The 14,036-nt window shown below is 39.2% G+C and overlaps 1 protein-coding gene across 9 annotated transcripts in view; it reads right to left on the bottom strand.

Annotated features, from left to right (window-relative positions):
* LTBP1 (latent transforming growth factor beta binding protein 1) overlaps positions 1–14,036 on the bottom strand; it is a 455,261-nt gene that overhangs the window by 129,180 nt on the left and 312,045 nt on the right. For all 9 annotated transcript variants that reach the window (XM_040224607.1, XM_040224608.1, XM_040224611.1 and 6 more), the window contains 4 exons: positions 7,101–7,226; positions 5,296–5,421; positions 4,774–4,896; positions 800–919 (listed from right to left, as the gene is read on the bottom strand). In XM_040224607.1, the coding sequence (XP_040080541.1) occupies positions 800–919; positions 4,774–4,896; positions 5,296–5,421; positions 7,101–7,226 (495 nt within the window). The remainder of the gene's footprint in view (positions 1–799; positions 920–4,773; positions 4,897–5,295; positions 5,422–7,100; positions 7,227–14,036) is intronic.

The following is a 14,036-nucleotide window of genomic DNA, read 5'->3' as shown; positions in this document are numbered from 1 at the left end:
GTGAATGAATGAATGAACAAATATAAGGGGTTGCAGTTCTTCAGTCATGCCCGACTTTGCCACCCATGGACTGCAGCATACCAGGCTCCTCTGTCCTCCACCATATCCTAGAGTTTGCTCAGGTTCGTGTCCATTGAGTTGGTGACACCATCCAACCATCTCATTCTCTGTCATCTCCTTCTCCTCCTGCCCTCAGTCCTTCACAGTATTCAGAGTCTTGTCCAGTGAGTCAGCTCTTCGCATCAGGTGGCCAAAGTATTGGAGCTTCAGCTTCACCATCAATTCTTCCAATGAATATTCAGGGTTGATTTCCTTTAGGATGGACTGGTTTGACCTCCTTGCAGTCAAAGGAACTCTCAAGAGTCTTCTCCAGTACCACAGTTCAAAAGCATCAATGGGCAATCAGTCCAGATTTCTCTATTTGCTGCTTCAGCTGCAAGTTTGTGTATATTTCTTGATTCTATAAGTCTGTGGTAGCTCTGTCTCATACCTTCTCTTTTTAAGCATTTTGCTCTCCACCTCTCTCCTCTTTGTGGCACTTATTATCAATATTTTATTTAGTTTTGAGCATTAATCACATCAAGGATAACAATTTGTTTCAATCAGAATTATGTTTCATGTAAAATCTTCATGTCCACTCAATGTCTTATTTTCTTCATGGTTAAAAGTTACTTAGAACTCTTCTCTGAATGACATGAGTTTATTACATTCCTTTTTTTCTCTCACCTTTTTCTGTTTTGAAAGACAAACCAGCCAGACAGAAGACACACAACTACGATAAGTATACTCTAGTACTTACCAAGACACTGCCCGTTCCAGCCTCGAAACCCTTCCGTGCAGGGAACACACTGGTAAGATCCAGGAGAATTCACACACTGCTCATCTGGACAAGTACTTGGAGTCAAACATTCATCAACATCTGAAAAAATCAAAAAGCTAGGTCACAGACATTTTATCAGAACACTAAAGCACGAACTGACTCGTGTGATAAAGGGGAAAAAGATTGGTGGGGAAAACAATAACTGGAAAAGTAAAGCACTGGGTCTGCACTTAAACACTCAGTGAGAATGCATGGCCAGGTATAACTTGATTGAAATATGTGCATATGTTTCAAGGAAGAACCTGGCCCCAATTCTCCAACTGGCAGGCCCACATCTCTCCACTCTGTGAGTTGGCAGTTCTCTAGGACCACTTTTTGGACATCAACATCTTTCAAGTAATAGTCTGGTTTGCCAGAAAGAAATGAAAGAAATGAACACAACAGCAAGGAAGCCATTTATCCACCTGGCTAGAGGTTCTCTCTGCAGACAATGGGGTACTCTAGGGAAACCCTTGCTTTGGCTTCATGGTCCCCAAAACATCCGAGATTTGAATAATTTAAAACTTTTCATGTGATAGGAATTCCTTGGAGGTCGAAAAAGAACATTAGGAGAGAATGAACTCATCAAATAATTCCAAGATTTTCCAGAAACTATGGTGAATAAGTCATAGGGTAATATATTCTGGTTTAAAATACACCTCGCTTTTCACATTCATGGCTAACTAAAGTTATTAATCATTGTTCTTTTCAATGTGAGAAGAAAAAAAATCACTTTAAATATGGACAGAACTGTGGCAGAGATACAATAGCTTCAGACTTTCTAAAGAATGGTCAAACAATTGGAGATATGGATATAGAAAAAAGACTTGCAGACACAGCTAGGGAAGGAGAGGATGGAACAAACTGAGAAAGCAGCATTGACATACATACACTACAATGTGTACAAGTGATGGCTAGAAGGAAGCTGCCATATAACTCAGGGAGCCCAACCTTGCGTCCTCCTGACACCCTAGAGGGTTGGGATGGGGGCGGGAGATGGGAGGGAGACTCAAGAGGAAGGGGACACACACACACACACACACAGAGTTCTGATCGATTTGAGTTGTTGTACAGCAGAAACAAACACAACATTATAAAGCAATTAATCTCCAATTAAAAAAGAGAATGGTAAAACAATAAAATGGGGGGAAAGGTGACAGAGGTACCTTTTAACCATTTAATGAAATGAAAATGTAACTTTTCAACCATTTAAAATGAGCACTATCACCTGGGTACCAGCCCCAACTGAAACAGGTATTTTCCAAGTGAGTGGATTCAGTGTCTAAACGTCATGATATAAGATGTATATAGGACCTCTAATCACACTTAAAATTTAAACAAGATTTTTCAGGGGAAAAAAAAAGGGAAAGAAATATATAATAAATACACTGAACATGCATGGGTATTTGATGTCATCATTCTGGCAAATTCTCAAAAATCACCTCCCATTATGTATCATTAGAGATGTATGAAAAGATGCTTAAAGTAAAAGATGTTATTAATAGAATAAGCACCAGGTCAGTGTTGCAACTTTTTTTTCCCTATCAGCAAAAAATCCTTGCCAATAGACAATGACACACAGTGGTTTTTTTTGTTAGGTCAGATGTTCTGGGACTTCTTGTTCTACAAAAAGATGATGCTTGCCAGTTTAATTTTCCAAACAGCATTACATTCTTCTCTGGATGGGATTTAAAAAAAAAAAAATGGAACTACAATTGCTAAGTCAGAGAAGGTCATTGAGATAGGCTAGTCTGATAAATAAGGTACAATGCTGCGCAACATAAGACAGTAACATCCCTGGATTTCCTGCTGCTCTCACCTGTTTGCTTGTTCCCTCATCTATAAATGAGGGACTACCTGCCTGGTAATACCTTCAGAGAATAAAGTAAGGATGCATGAGATAATGTCTGTAAGCTACAGTAGACTCCTTGGAGACTGGCGCTGTTTGAAAGCAACTTTGTCAGTGACAGCTGAGAAAATCTTCAGTGAGCCAGAAGCCCAGGGACCTTTGGTTCTGGTCCATGGTGAAATTAGAAAACAGCCACGTTATTTGGCTCCTTCATTTCAAGCTTTTTCATGGGAATAGAATTATATAATTGTTAACTCAGGGGATGCTGGTGAGATTTCTGTTAAATAATTTCCCTGCACTGAATATTACTGAAGAGTCTCCATCTTTCCATTTACTTACTTATCCTCAACTCTCTTTTCTACTCCTCTCTACTGTGCACCCTTAACATGTAGTAATTCCTTAAATATTTTAGCTTCATGTCCTGAGTCTGTGTGTAGAACCTGAGGATCTGTATTTGACCTTTTGGGGAAGCACAGTTTTGCATATAAGTGCTTGTCATATAAACTCAAGCCCCATTTCTTTCTAAAAAACTCCCACAATTATAGATATTCTGAACATATCTATGCAAAAACAAAAGGAGCCAGGGAAAGGGGAAGTTTAGGGAAACTAGTACTTCTTGAGAGCAAACAAGGTGACAGGTACCATATGACATACTGCTACACCCATTTACCTGCACGAGCCTGAAAGTTAACTGCATGGTTCCCATTTCACAGATGTAGAACTAAGTTTTGAAGGGCCTACATAACTGGCCCCAAGCTAGACAGTTACTGAGTGTGGGGATCATGAGCTGAAAAACCATCGTCTCCCTCCTACCGTCCTCAAGTGGCCGCCAGAGCAGAGGGACAGTCTCCCGTAAGAGAAGAGTGGGGACACATCACACCTCCACTTTCCCAAGGCCCTCAGCCATCAGGGGAAGAGTTCATATCTCTGTTCTGATGGGAGCTGATGCAGTAACATAAAATGCTCCCCACTTCTCTCCAGATAACTCAGGGGCTGAGGCAAGAGGCCAGCAAGTGAGGCAGGTGCAGGCTGCCAAAAAAATGTCTAATGAGCTCTCCCTCCAGGCCTGGTCATTAGAACTGTGGAAAAAAAAAAAACAAAACCAACATATTGGAGCCAAGAAACAGCAGAGAGCAGCCTTCCCCAACCAGCCTATCCTTCCCGAGCTCTGGAGGCCCAGCCATGTCCAAAAACAGGCTAAATGTCAGGTAGCCAGGCAGTGAACATGTGGAACCAGCACCAACCCCACATCCAGGCTCCTCAGAACATGTCCAAAGGCCCCTGCTCCTTCATCTTGTTTACGTTTCCATGAAGACTGAAGCAGAGGTTCAGTGTATTTCTTCACAAAAATAATTATTCAAAGGGTACCATGGTGCTTTCAGAAAGAACCCATGTGACTTGGGACACGTACACAAACAGAAATATTCAATGGTTAATCATCTTAACTTTGAAATGTTCAAAACTCTTCAAGACATTTTTGCAATGAGAGCAAATCTGTTGCTGGGTTTAGCATTAAAGAAATTTTATCTGACACAGCTGGAGTCTGACCTGTAGTTGGTCAGACAACATTTTTGTAGAGATCTGCAAGCAAGTCCCGAAACACAGGCAAAAGTAAGAAGCTGAGACACAGGAATGGACCAAGATGAAAAGGCTGAAAACAGAAAGTTCACACAGGTGACACCTGGACCATGTTCCCAGGTGAATGATGCAGACAGACACTGTGATTAAGTCTGGGTTTGTACTAAGATCCTCTGCAGTTCACTGTTACAAAGTGATGACACTCCACCTACCAGGGAAGGCAGATATTGAAAACAGTGATAGAGAGAGGAAGAAGACAGGAAAAGACCCAGACAGAGTTACTGAAGGGAGGCAAAGAGGCTTTGATTCTGAGAGGTAGCCAGAGCCTGGGCGAGCTGGTGTCCTGAATGGATTGGCAGTGGAGGAAAACTCGTACCAGGCCAGGTGCCTACAAGCCTCAAGTTCTGGAACTAGCCCTGCATTTCATGGACATGTGTGCTCCACACTCCGAAGGGCTGTGGTCTCCCCATCCTCTCAGCAGACTCACCCTCGCAGTGGCCTCCTGGGGTCATGTGGTACCCACTATCACAGTATTCACATCGGAAGGCCCCCATGGTATTGACACAGTGCCCTTCTCCACAGACGTCTGGCCTGAGACACTCATCGACATCTAAGCAAAGCAAAAAACATTGTTGAGTGTTATTTCCCAAAACCTAATTTCAAACCTCTCCCATCTCCCAGGTTAGTTCAAATTTAAGAATGAAGTAACTGATTCCTACTATCTATTATCTCTTTCATTTGTTCCAAAAAATTGAGTGGCTTGGATTTACTTGAATCCAAAAGAAATATTTAACACCACTGGTCTTTGCACACATTTGATATTCTTCATTCAAAAGTGTTGAGGGAAGAAATTTCATTTTTTAATCTTCCAGAATCTAGCAGATTACTATGTTGTAACGGGTTTAATAATAAATTCTGGGTTGTCTGAATGGGCCCTGGACTGATGGAATCGGGGGAGCTAGAAACCCACATGAGGGAATTTATGCATCAGAAAGAACACTGCTATTACCTATGCAGTTAGTACCCTCCTCACTGGCCATGAATCCTGCTGGGCAAATACACAAGAAACTTCCCTCAGTGTTTTCACAGCGTCCCTGGGAGCAAAGGTGTTCATCCTGAGCGCATTCATCAATATCTGTTAACAAAAAGACATACAAAAGGATTAGCGTGGCATGAAATTCTCAAGACTCTCTGTTCATGAAATACTAGCATTCTGTCTCCTCTGTCCCACCTTATAAGTGAGGAAAACAGTAAAAGGAATACACTCAGTTTCCCTGAATACCTGAAGGGCTGCTATTGCAAAGAGGGAATACACGTAGGGCGTACTGCTTTGAAAGTTCAAGCTACAGCTATGATATTGGTGTTTCAAAAGAAAGATTTCAGGTCAACACAAAAGGACCTGCCTGATAACTGGAGTCACATAAGTGCTGGAATTCACCGTGCAAATCCCAGGCCAGCTCAGCAGAGGCAGTGAGCAATGTCATGACAGGCACTCTCTTTCACAGTGCACATGGGTAAAGTGAGACTCAATCATCTCGACTGACTGCCCTTTTCAACTTTACGCTTGCGATTCTAAACATAATACATCTCATGTATGCAAATTCATGAGAAACAGTCATACTATAGAGCAAGTGGAAGTCCCCCTCACACCTCACTCCACATATATATGCAAAACCGAACAGCAAAAGTCATATTTGCATAATGGAATTCAGCATAAAGTGGGTTTAATTAGGTATATCCCTTTGCAGCTCCATATTTGCCTTATAACTCTTACTGAACTTCCTTTTTCTAAAAAAGATATTAAATTTAGTGTTAACACATTAAAATGACTTAACACATTAAAATGACTTAACACATTTACACCCCTTTGTGAGATACATTTTTTCCCCAAAGAAGCATATATGAGCTCCTTACATTATAAATCCATTAATAGTCTCTCGTCAGCATATACTGATTTTCAGTATAGTAATTCCAACAAAGGTACGTAGAGTCAAAGCTATGGTTTTTCCACCAGTCATGTATGGATGTGAGAGTTGGACCATAAAGAAAACTGAGCACCGAAGAATTGATGCTTTTGAACTGTGGTGTTGGAGAAGACTCTTGAGAGTCCCTTGGACAGCAGGGAGATCCAACCAGTCCATCCTAAAGGAAATCAGTCCTGAATATTCATTGGAAGGACTGATGTTGAAGCTGAAACTCCAATACTTTGGCCACCTGATGTGAAGAACTGACTCATTGGAAAAGACCCTGATGCTGGGAAAGACTGAAGGCAGGAAGAGAAGGGGATGACAGAGGATGAGATGGTTGGATGGCATCGTCAATTCAACTGACATGAGTTTGAGCAAGCTCCTGGAGTTGCTGATGGACAGGGAAACGTGGCATGCTGCAATCCATGGGGTCTCAAAGAATCAGACATGAATGAGTGACTCAACTGAACTGATAGAAATTTCTTTTAAAAATCAAATTTTATAAACTTATATAAACATATTTTTATTGCAGGATATATTAATTTTTGCTAAATATGTTTATAGATAGCTATTTCTAGAGCTCTTAATTATTGTCTATATTCTTTACCTGAAAAACTCTGGGAAATTATTCCACCTTGATGTAACTGTATTACTCTTGGCAAAGCAGGCAGCATTGAACCAAGAGGTAAGAGCCTTCTAGGAGTTAAGCAAGCCTCTTTTTTGAGTACCTTTAGCTTAGGGAGAAAAATTTTTTTTAATTAAACAGTATTTTCCCCGTGATTAAAATGTTCTTAATGTGCAAACATTCGATAGTTAATAATCTCATCAACCAAAAGTGTCTTCTTACCAACACATTTCCTCTGTTGCTCATTGAACTTGTAGCCATCGTAGCATATACAGGTGTACCTCACTGGCAGGTTAATGCAGTGTCCTGCTCCACAGATGTCAGGGTTCACAGAACACTCATTGATTTCTTTAAAAACAAGAAAACGTGGGACAAAACAGATGTAAACAAAGATTTCATTGCACCTTGCAAGCGATTACGTTGTTTTTCCTGAATCCCTTATTGCCAATTATGCATTCAGAAAACAAAATTTTACACTCTAAAATCAAGTGTAAACTCATCTGATTACAGTATAATTGATCAGTTAGTCACAGCCAAAGCCATCAAAAATTCTGAGAGAGACAACTTCTAAGATGAACTGGAGTAGGTGGAAATTTAGAAAGAGGCCATCCTGGACGTTATCACCAATTCTGAACTTTCAAGATAGCCCATCAGTGAATTTCTATCCTCTCCAGTTCATTTTGGATGATGGACTGAATCACATGATTGCTTCTGATAAGAAATAGATGGCAACTTTCTACTATTTGTTAGCAGGCCAGATTCAAGTTCCAAAAAACATACTCAACCTCCTCCCAAATTTCTCATTAATTCTCCAGAAAGATTTACCACTTCTAATCAAAGCAGAACTTCTGGATGCAACTTATTCTTAATTTGCCAATTTCAACAGGAGCATATTTTATTTATACTAGTAGAATATAGAATCTTATTCCAGATCTTCTCTGCTTAGTTCCTCCCTTCCTTTCCTCCTGATTCCTGCATGAGACTGGCTTTTTCTATGAAGTCCTTGCTCCACTCATAGACACGGGCTGTGGTCAAGGCAAGGGGAGGGGAGTTGCCAGTGGGTGAAGGCCATCATAACATGCTTTATTACCAAAATGACCTGAAAACTCAAAGGTGACTTTCTGAGATGAATTACTCCAAGGCAGTCTGTTGATTTCAATGATCTTTGTAAGGATATATAATAGTATAGTAGGGAGTGGGCAGTACAGCTGCCGGTCAGAGCCCAGGCTTGAGACGAGAATACAGGTACCAACCTTGCTGCCCCTTCTTTGCTCTGTAACAGAGCACAAATTACTTAAACAATCTAAGCCTCACTTTTCTCTATGTATAAATGAGGATGACCAGAGCACCAACGTCAGAGTATGAGGTTCAAAAGAGACAACCTAAATAACGCATGTAGCTCAATGCCTGGCACAGTGTATGTGCTCAGTAAAAATTAGCCATTATTACTGATTACTGTGGTTATTCCTATTGAAGTTATTTAAGAATACATAACAGGGTCTTTCCCAGTGGTCCAGTAGTTAAGAATCTGCTCTGCGAGGCAAGGGACACGAGTTCATTCCCTGGTCCAGGAAGACTCCATACACCACAGGGCAACTAAGCCCACACACCATAGCTACTGAGCCTTAGATCTAGAGTCCATGAGCTGCAACTACTGAAGCTCATGTTCCTAAAACCTGAGCTCCGCAACAAGAGGAGCCACGGAAATGAGAGGCCTGAACAGCACAACTAGAGAGCAGCCCCTGCGGGACGTAACTAGAGAAAGCCCATGCACAGCAATAAAGATCCAGCATAGTAATAAATACATAATTTGGAAAAAAGAATATATAACAAAGAAATAGCACATAAATAATACTACTATCTATTATCTCACTGTCACCATGCAGTAAACAACACTTAAAACAGATGACATCATGGATAAGCCCAAATGGCCCAGTGGAGGAAGACCAGGGGCTCAAGTGTGACAAGCTAAAACACACCTTTGTTAATGGGGTCTATGGTTTGAATGAAAAGAAAAACAGGCATGCTACTTTCATCAATAACCCACTGTGAATTCTGAAGAAAAATGTGGAAAACAGTGCTTTAACAAAAATTCACTATGGAAATGACCTAAATTGGGGTTGAGGTTACTCTCCAAAACCCAAACCACATTCATTTTTCATCAAGTGTTATTCACTGTGCTGTGATTTTAAGACAACTGATGCAAGTTATTTGAAAAGTTGTTAGGCTTTAAAAGGAAGCATATGACTACAGAGCGGCAGTATTTTGCATAAAATCACTTGGATTATGATAAAAGCACACATTTAAAATTATTTATATCTTTAGTGAACCTATTTATGCTAATTCACTATCAGAAAAATAGTTTATAGTCAGTATAATGTCAAGTTACAGGAAAAAAAAATTCAAAAGACTAAAGACATAGGTAATTACCATGACTGCTTAAATGACTGATTATAACCATATAAAATAATGAATTATGGGACATACACAATATAGATTATATAATAATCTTTAGCAGGATAGGAAAATGCTTATTTTTTAAGAAAATATAGTCAGGTACAAATTATAATATAGGATATGCTTTAAATTATTTTTACACAGAAAAGCAGATTGGAAGAAAATAAATCTAAGTGTTACAATTATGGAGATTAGTACTGTCTATATTTTTCTGTATCTTCCAAAATTCCTACAATGAACAAGTGTTATTACTTCTCTAATCAGAAAAGTCTTTCTTAAAAAATTATAATTTCCATGTGCTGCAAAAATCTGAAGGTAAAAAACGTAATCTTCTCCAGGTTCTACTTCTAGACCCTCAGGTAAGAATTCTCTTCTCTGTTTATAAGAATTCTTTAGTAGAATAGTGTGAGAAGCAGTTCTTTAACCATCTATTCTTAATGTAAGCAGATGCTTCCTTTTAAAATTAATGGCATTTAGATTTCTTGATTTTCTTTGAAATTATTTTATGTTCTTCTCTGCCATTAGCTTAAATCAGAGAAGACATATTGATCAAGTTTGCAAAAAGAAAAATTAGAAGATGACTTAATATACTAGGAAGAAGTAGTCAGAATTAATTAAAAGATTGTATATCTGGGGTTTTCAGGAAATGCTTGATGTGTACTCACTGCCCCCACTCCCACACATACCAATTTATTGATTACCAAATATTTATCTGTTCTTTTTCAGGCACAGCTTTAGAATGGAATGTTTACACATGTAAATAAAGTCTTCAAAAATATGTGATGCTTAATTCAGATGAGATACTTTCCTATGCCAGTGTGCCAATATTTAGATAATTTCTTCTTAAGTGAACTCTAAGATAGAAGAAATGATTAAGAATTTTAACTCTTTTGTCTTTTTTTCATTTTTTTAAAATATATTTATTTTCATTGGAGCTTAATTACTTTACAATATTGTATTGGTTGTGCCATACATCAACATGAATCCGCCACAGGTATACATGTGTTCCCCATCCAGAACCCCCCTCCCTCCTCCCTTCCCGTACCATCCCTCTGGGTCGTTTCAGTGCACCAGCCCCAAGCATCCAGTATCTTTTGTCTTAAGAAATGAACAATAACAGCCTTTCCTTCCAATTTAGTATCTTAAATAGAAGCTATGAGGCTGAAATATTTATGAGGAAAGCGTGAGAATTCTTAGCTGATTACCTCATAGATTATGTATATAAAACTGCAGTTTGAAAACGTAGATCCCAACTGGCACTAACATATGTAAGAAAATGCTACTCCGACACCACTAGAGGGTACTAAGAGATACATCAGTGTGACGGGATATTTACTAACATTCTAGATTTCTATAGTTTGTCCCATTTTTTATACACATGATAAATTGTATCAGTTTATCCTCAGAGATCCCATTTATCTATTTTCTATCCCACTCTAAGTTCAAAAAGAAAAAATTAACAACTTCAAAATACCTCTGCTTCCTCTTTACCATTCATCAAAAAATTTACCAGATTATAATCAACAACACTAAATCTTAACTTTCCTTAACACACAAGAAAGCATGTGACTTGATAGAGGTGTTAGCGAATTCTTTTGTAGCAATCATAGTGCAATGCACGAATGTATCAAACCAGCACGTTGTATACCTTAAACTTATACAATGTTATATGTCAAGCACATCTCAAAAAACAAACAAACAAAAAACAACAAAATTGATCAACACCATTTTAAAGTTAAAAAAAAATTATTGATACTCTTAAAACTTTCAGAAGGTGTTTCACACCATCTCTTCCTACACTTCCCTTCTTTGACTGTTACACTTTCATTCTTGATTATAAGTTACACAGAAAGGCAGTCCTGATGGTATTGTCTTAAAACTGAAAAAATTAAACTTCAGGCTTAGAAAAACAGCTTCTGGCTTTCTCTGCATTTTGGGGGGCAAAGACCTTATGCTTTACATTTTTCTAAGAGGTCACTCACACAGAGCCATGCTAGCCTGTTCCCACAGAAAGGATCAGTTCAGGTCAAAATATACATTTCTCCATATGTGGTGATGGCACTGATACAGGCTCTGGGAATACGGTAAAGCCTTGCACAGAAAGCAGTAATGACTGGTCTCCGGGGCACTCAGGTTAATGATCATGTCTTCTCTTCTGAAGCATGTTTGGCTTCCCAGAGACAAGAGACTGTTCCCATTGGACTCTTGGAAGCGTCCCCCTTCATAATGCCCATCATATTTCCCCTAGGGTGCAGGACCGCCCTTACACACGCGGCCCCTGAAACAGCTTCACCTACATCAGGCCAAGGACTTCATTGTATCTTTCCCGGGAGTCCATTTAGAATTTGGAAAAAAGAGTCATGACCAAAAGCCAATGGAAAACCAAATGGTCTATTTGTCCCAGAAAGACGGCCAGAGATAGATTTAAGAGTCTGGTGTCTTTAAGAATTAAATGAAAAAGAAAGCTTTTGGCAAGATATGAAAATGAATACGCTGACCTTTTGCTTTTTTCCTGCTCATGTGATTACTCAAAATAAATAAATAAACAGAGCTGGAAATATTAAAGCATGATGATTTTACATGCAACAAAGTTCATCTTCCATGAGCCTACATAGTTTATTGAGGCTGTCATGACGCTGGTAATATGCTTCAGGGACAAAGGTTTTTATAAAGGGGTCACTGATGAGTTCTGGAAAAGATCTGATGAGCAAAATAGTTTTTACAACGTTTGGGCCATGATGATTACAAAGGTTTACACAAAGCAGTCATGAAAGTCAGAATAATTTCTGGCTGGTCTGCAAGGGCCATGGAGAAAGTTTAAGAAGAGCTGGCAGAGGAAGGTATCAAATGTCAACTCATGGAAAGGTTTACAAAAATGCCCTGGCTTCCTAACTGCCCCACAAAGAGCATAAATTGTCCCACAACAATTGAAACAGATGTTTCCACTTTGTAAATACTCGCCAGAGAAATAAAGGTTTGATTTTCCAACCTATCCTTGAGCTACTAAGACACTATGCTAAATCAAGAATTTATATGCTGAAATGTATCATTTCTTTGGAAACAGTGTGCCAATAATATTGCAAGCCACCAACTCAGCTGCTCAGAGTGGAAAATATCACCCTTATTCCCTCCAAATATGTGGCTCCCTTTATAATTATTGCAAGTCAAAGTGAGTCTGACGAAATCTACAAAGGCTACTTCCAATTTCACCATCATAACGATATCATTGCTGAGCAATGTAAGGCTGATTTTGGTTATTTTAGACGCCTACTTATTATTCTATTCCTTTCTTCAATTCATGTAAGAAACTAAGAGTGACAAACATCTACCTCCTTTGTGTTCCAAGGAAAAAAACAAACAAAAAACAAAAAACTCTGCCTAATGTTCCAGAGAGACTCGATCAGATTGCTCTTTCAATCTACATATCTGGCTCTCTTACCAAAATCAATGAGAACATCTATATTTTGATTTCAATTAAATTTGATACAAAACATTCCTCTTGTTCTAGGGTAGATTACAGATCATAGTATAGCTCCAAAACTGCAAATTATTTAAATTCAAAAACTATTTAAAATGTTCTCCCCATGGATTGGTTCAGAAAGATTCTTGTACTATAGGAAGTCAGAGCACCTATAAATGCTGTGTGAAAATGAAATTTCAATGTCACTTGTTTCCTGGAAGGAAATATTTGTGCTTCAAACATGTGATGGCAGATGTTAACCCTGTATCTCTGCCAAACTCAAATTAAGCTGTCTTTTAACAACTTCATATAGCACAACTACTTTCATTTTTTCAATCAGTTCCACAGTTCAGTTGAAGCTGAGTAACTGCACTTTGTTATTCCTCACAAGGCTGCATTTAAATGATCAAACTGCATTTATCTAGCCAAACTTCTACAAAGCTAAACTGCAAGAAGTCTGTTAAGTCAGCCATTGTTAAAAAGGCAAAAAACGACAGTGCCTTCGCACTGGAAAATGGAAATAGAGTACTTGAAAAAACTAGCACATTGACAAACTGCAATTTTCTTTTTTAACACAGATATAAACAATGAGAAGACTTGCTGATCAAGATGGTGCATTATATGTTTGCATGCCTTGCACAGTAGCCATTCATGTGCTGTGCTTTGTCGCTCAGTCCTGTCTGACTTTGCGACCCCACGGACTGCAGTCCGCCAGGCTCCTCTGTCCATGGGCTTTCTCCAGGCAAGAATACTGGAGTGGGTTGCCATGCCCTCCTCCAGGGAATCTTCCCCAACCCAGGGACCAAACCCAGGTCTCTCTCATTGCAGGTGGATTTTTTACCATCTGAGCCACCAGAGAAGCCTAGTCTTTCATAAATGGGTTTAATGAATTAAGTAGATACAGCTGTGACTTCAGAACAGAGAAAAGCAATTTTAGCTACAGCCATTAAAAACAAACAAAAATCACTAGCATTTCACTCTATCACTAGAAACACAGGGTTTGGCCAGAAAATTCATGTGAGTCAACCCACTACTTAGAATAGTTAACATTTCTATATCACTCTGCTCACTGTTTACAGTAAAACCAAAGAGCAGTTGCTTTGCATTCACATGGGAAGGACAGGATTCTGGGTGCAGCTGCGCCCTGAGGGCATCGCTGAAGCAGGTGAGAACACACTGCTGGGTGCATGATGTGACTCTGTCCTACTTAACTGCACTTCAGCTCCGGACAGGGGAGTGGT

This window comes from Oryx dammah, unplaced genomic scaffold (assembly GCF_014754425.2).
Source record: "Oryx dammah isolate SB20612 unplaced genomic scaffold, SCBI_Odam_1.1 HiC_scaffold_25, whole genome shotgun sequence".
Classification (NCBI taxonomy): Eukaryota; Metazoa; Chordata; class Mammalia; order Artiodactyla; family Bovidae; genus Oryx; species Oryx dammah.
The sequence above is the reverse complement of the archived record's forward strand: the minus strand, read 5'-3'. Positions and strand labels throughout refer to the sequence as shown.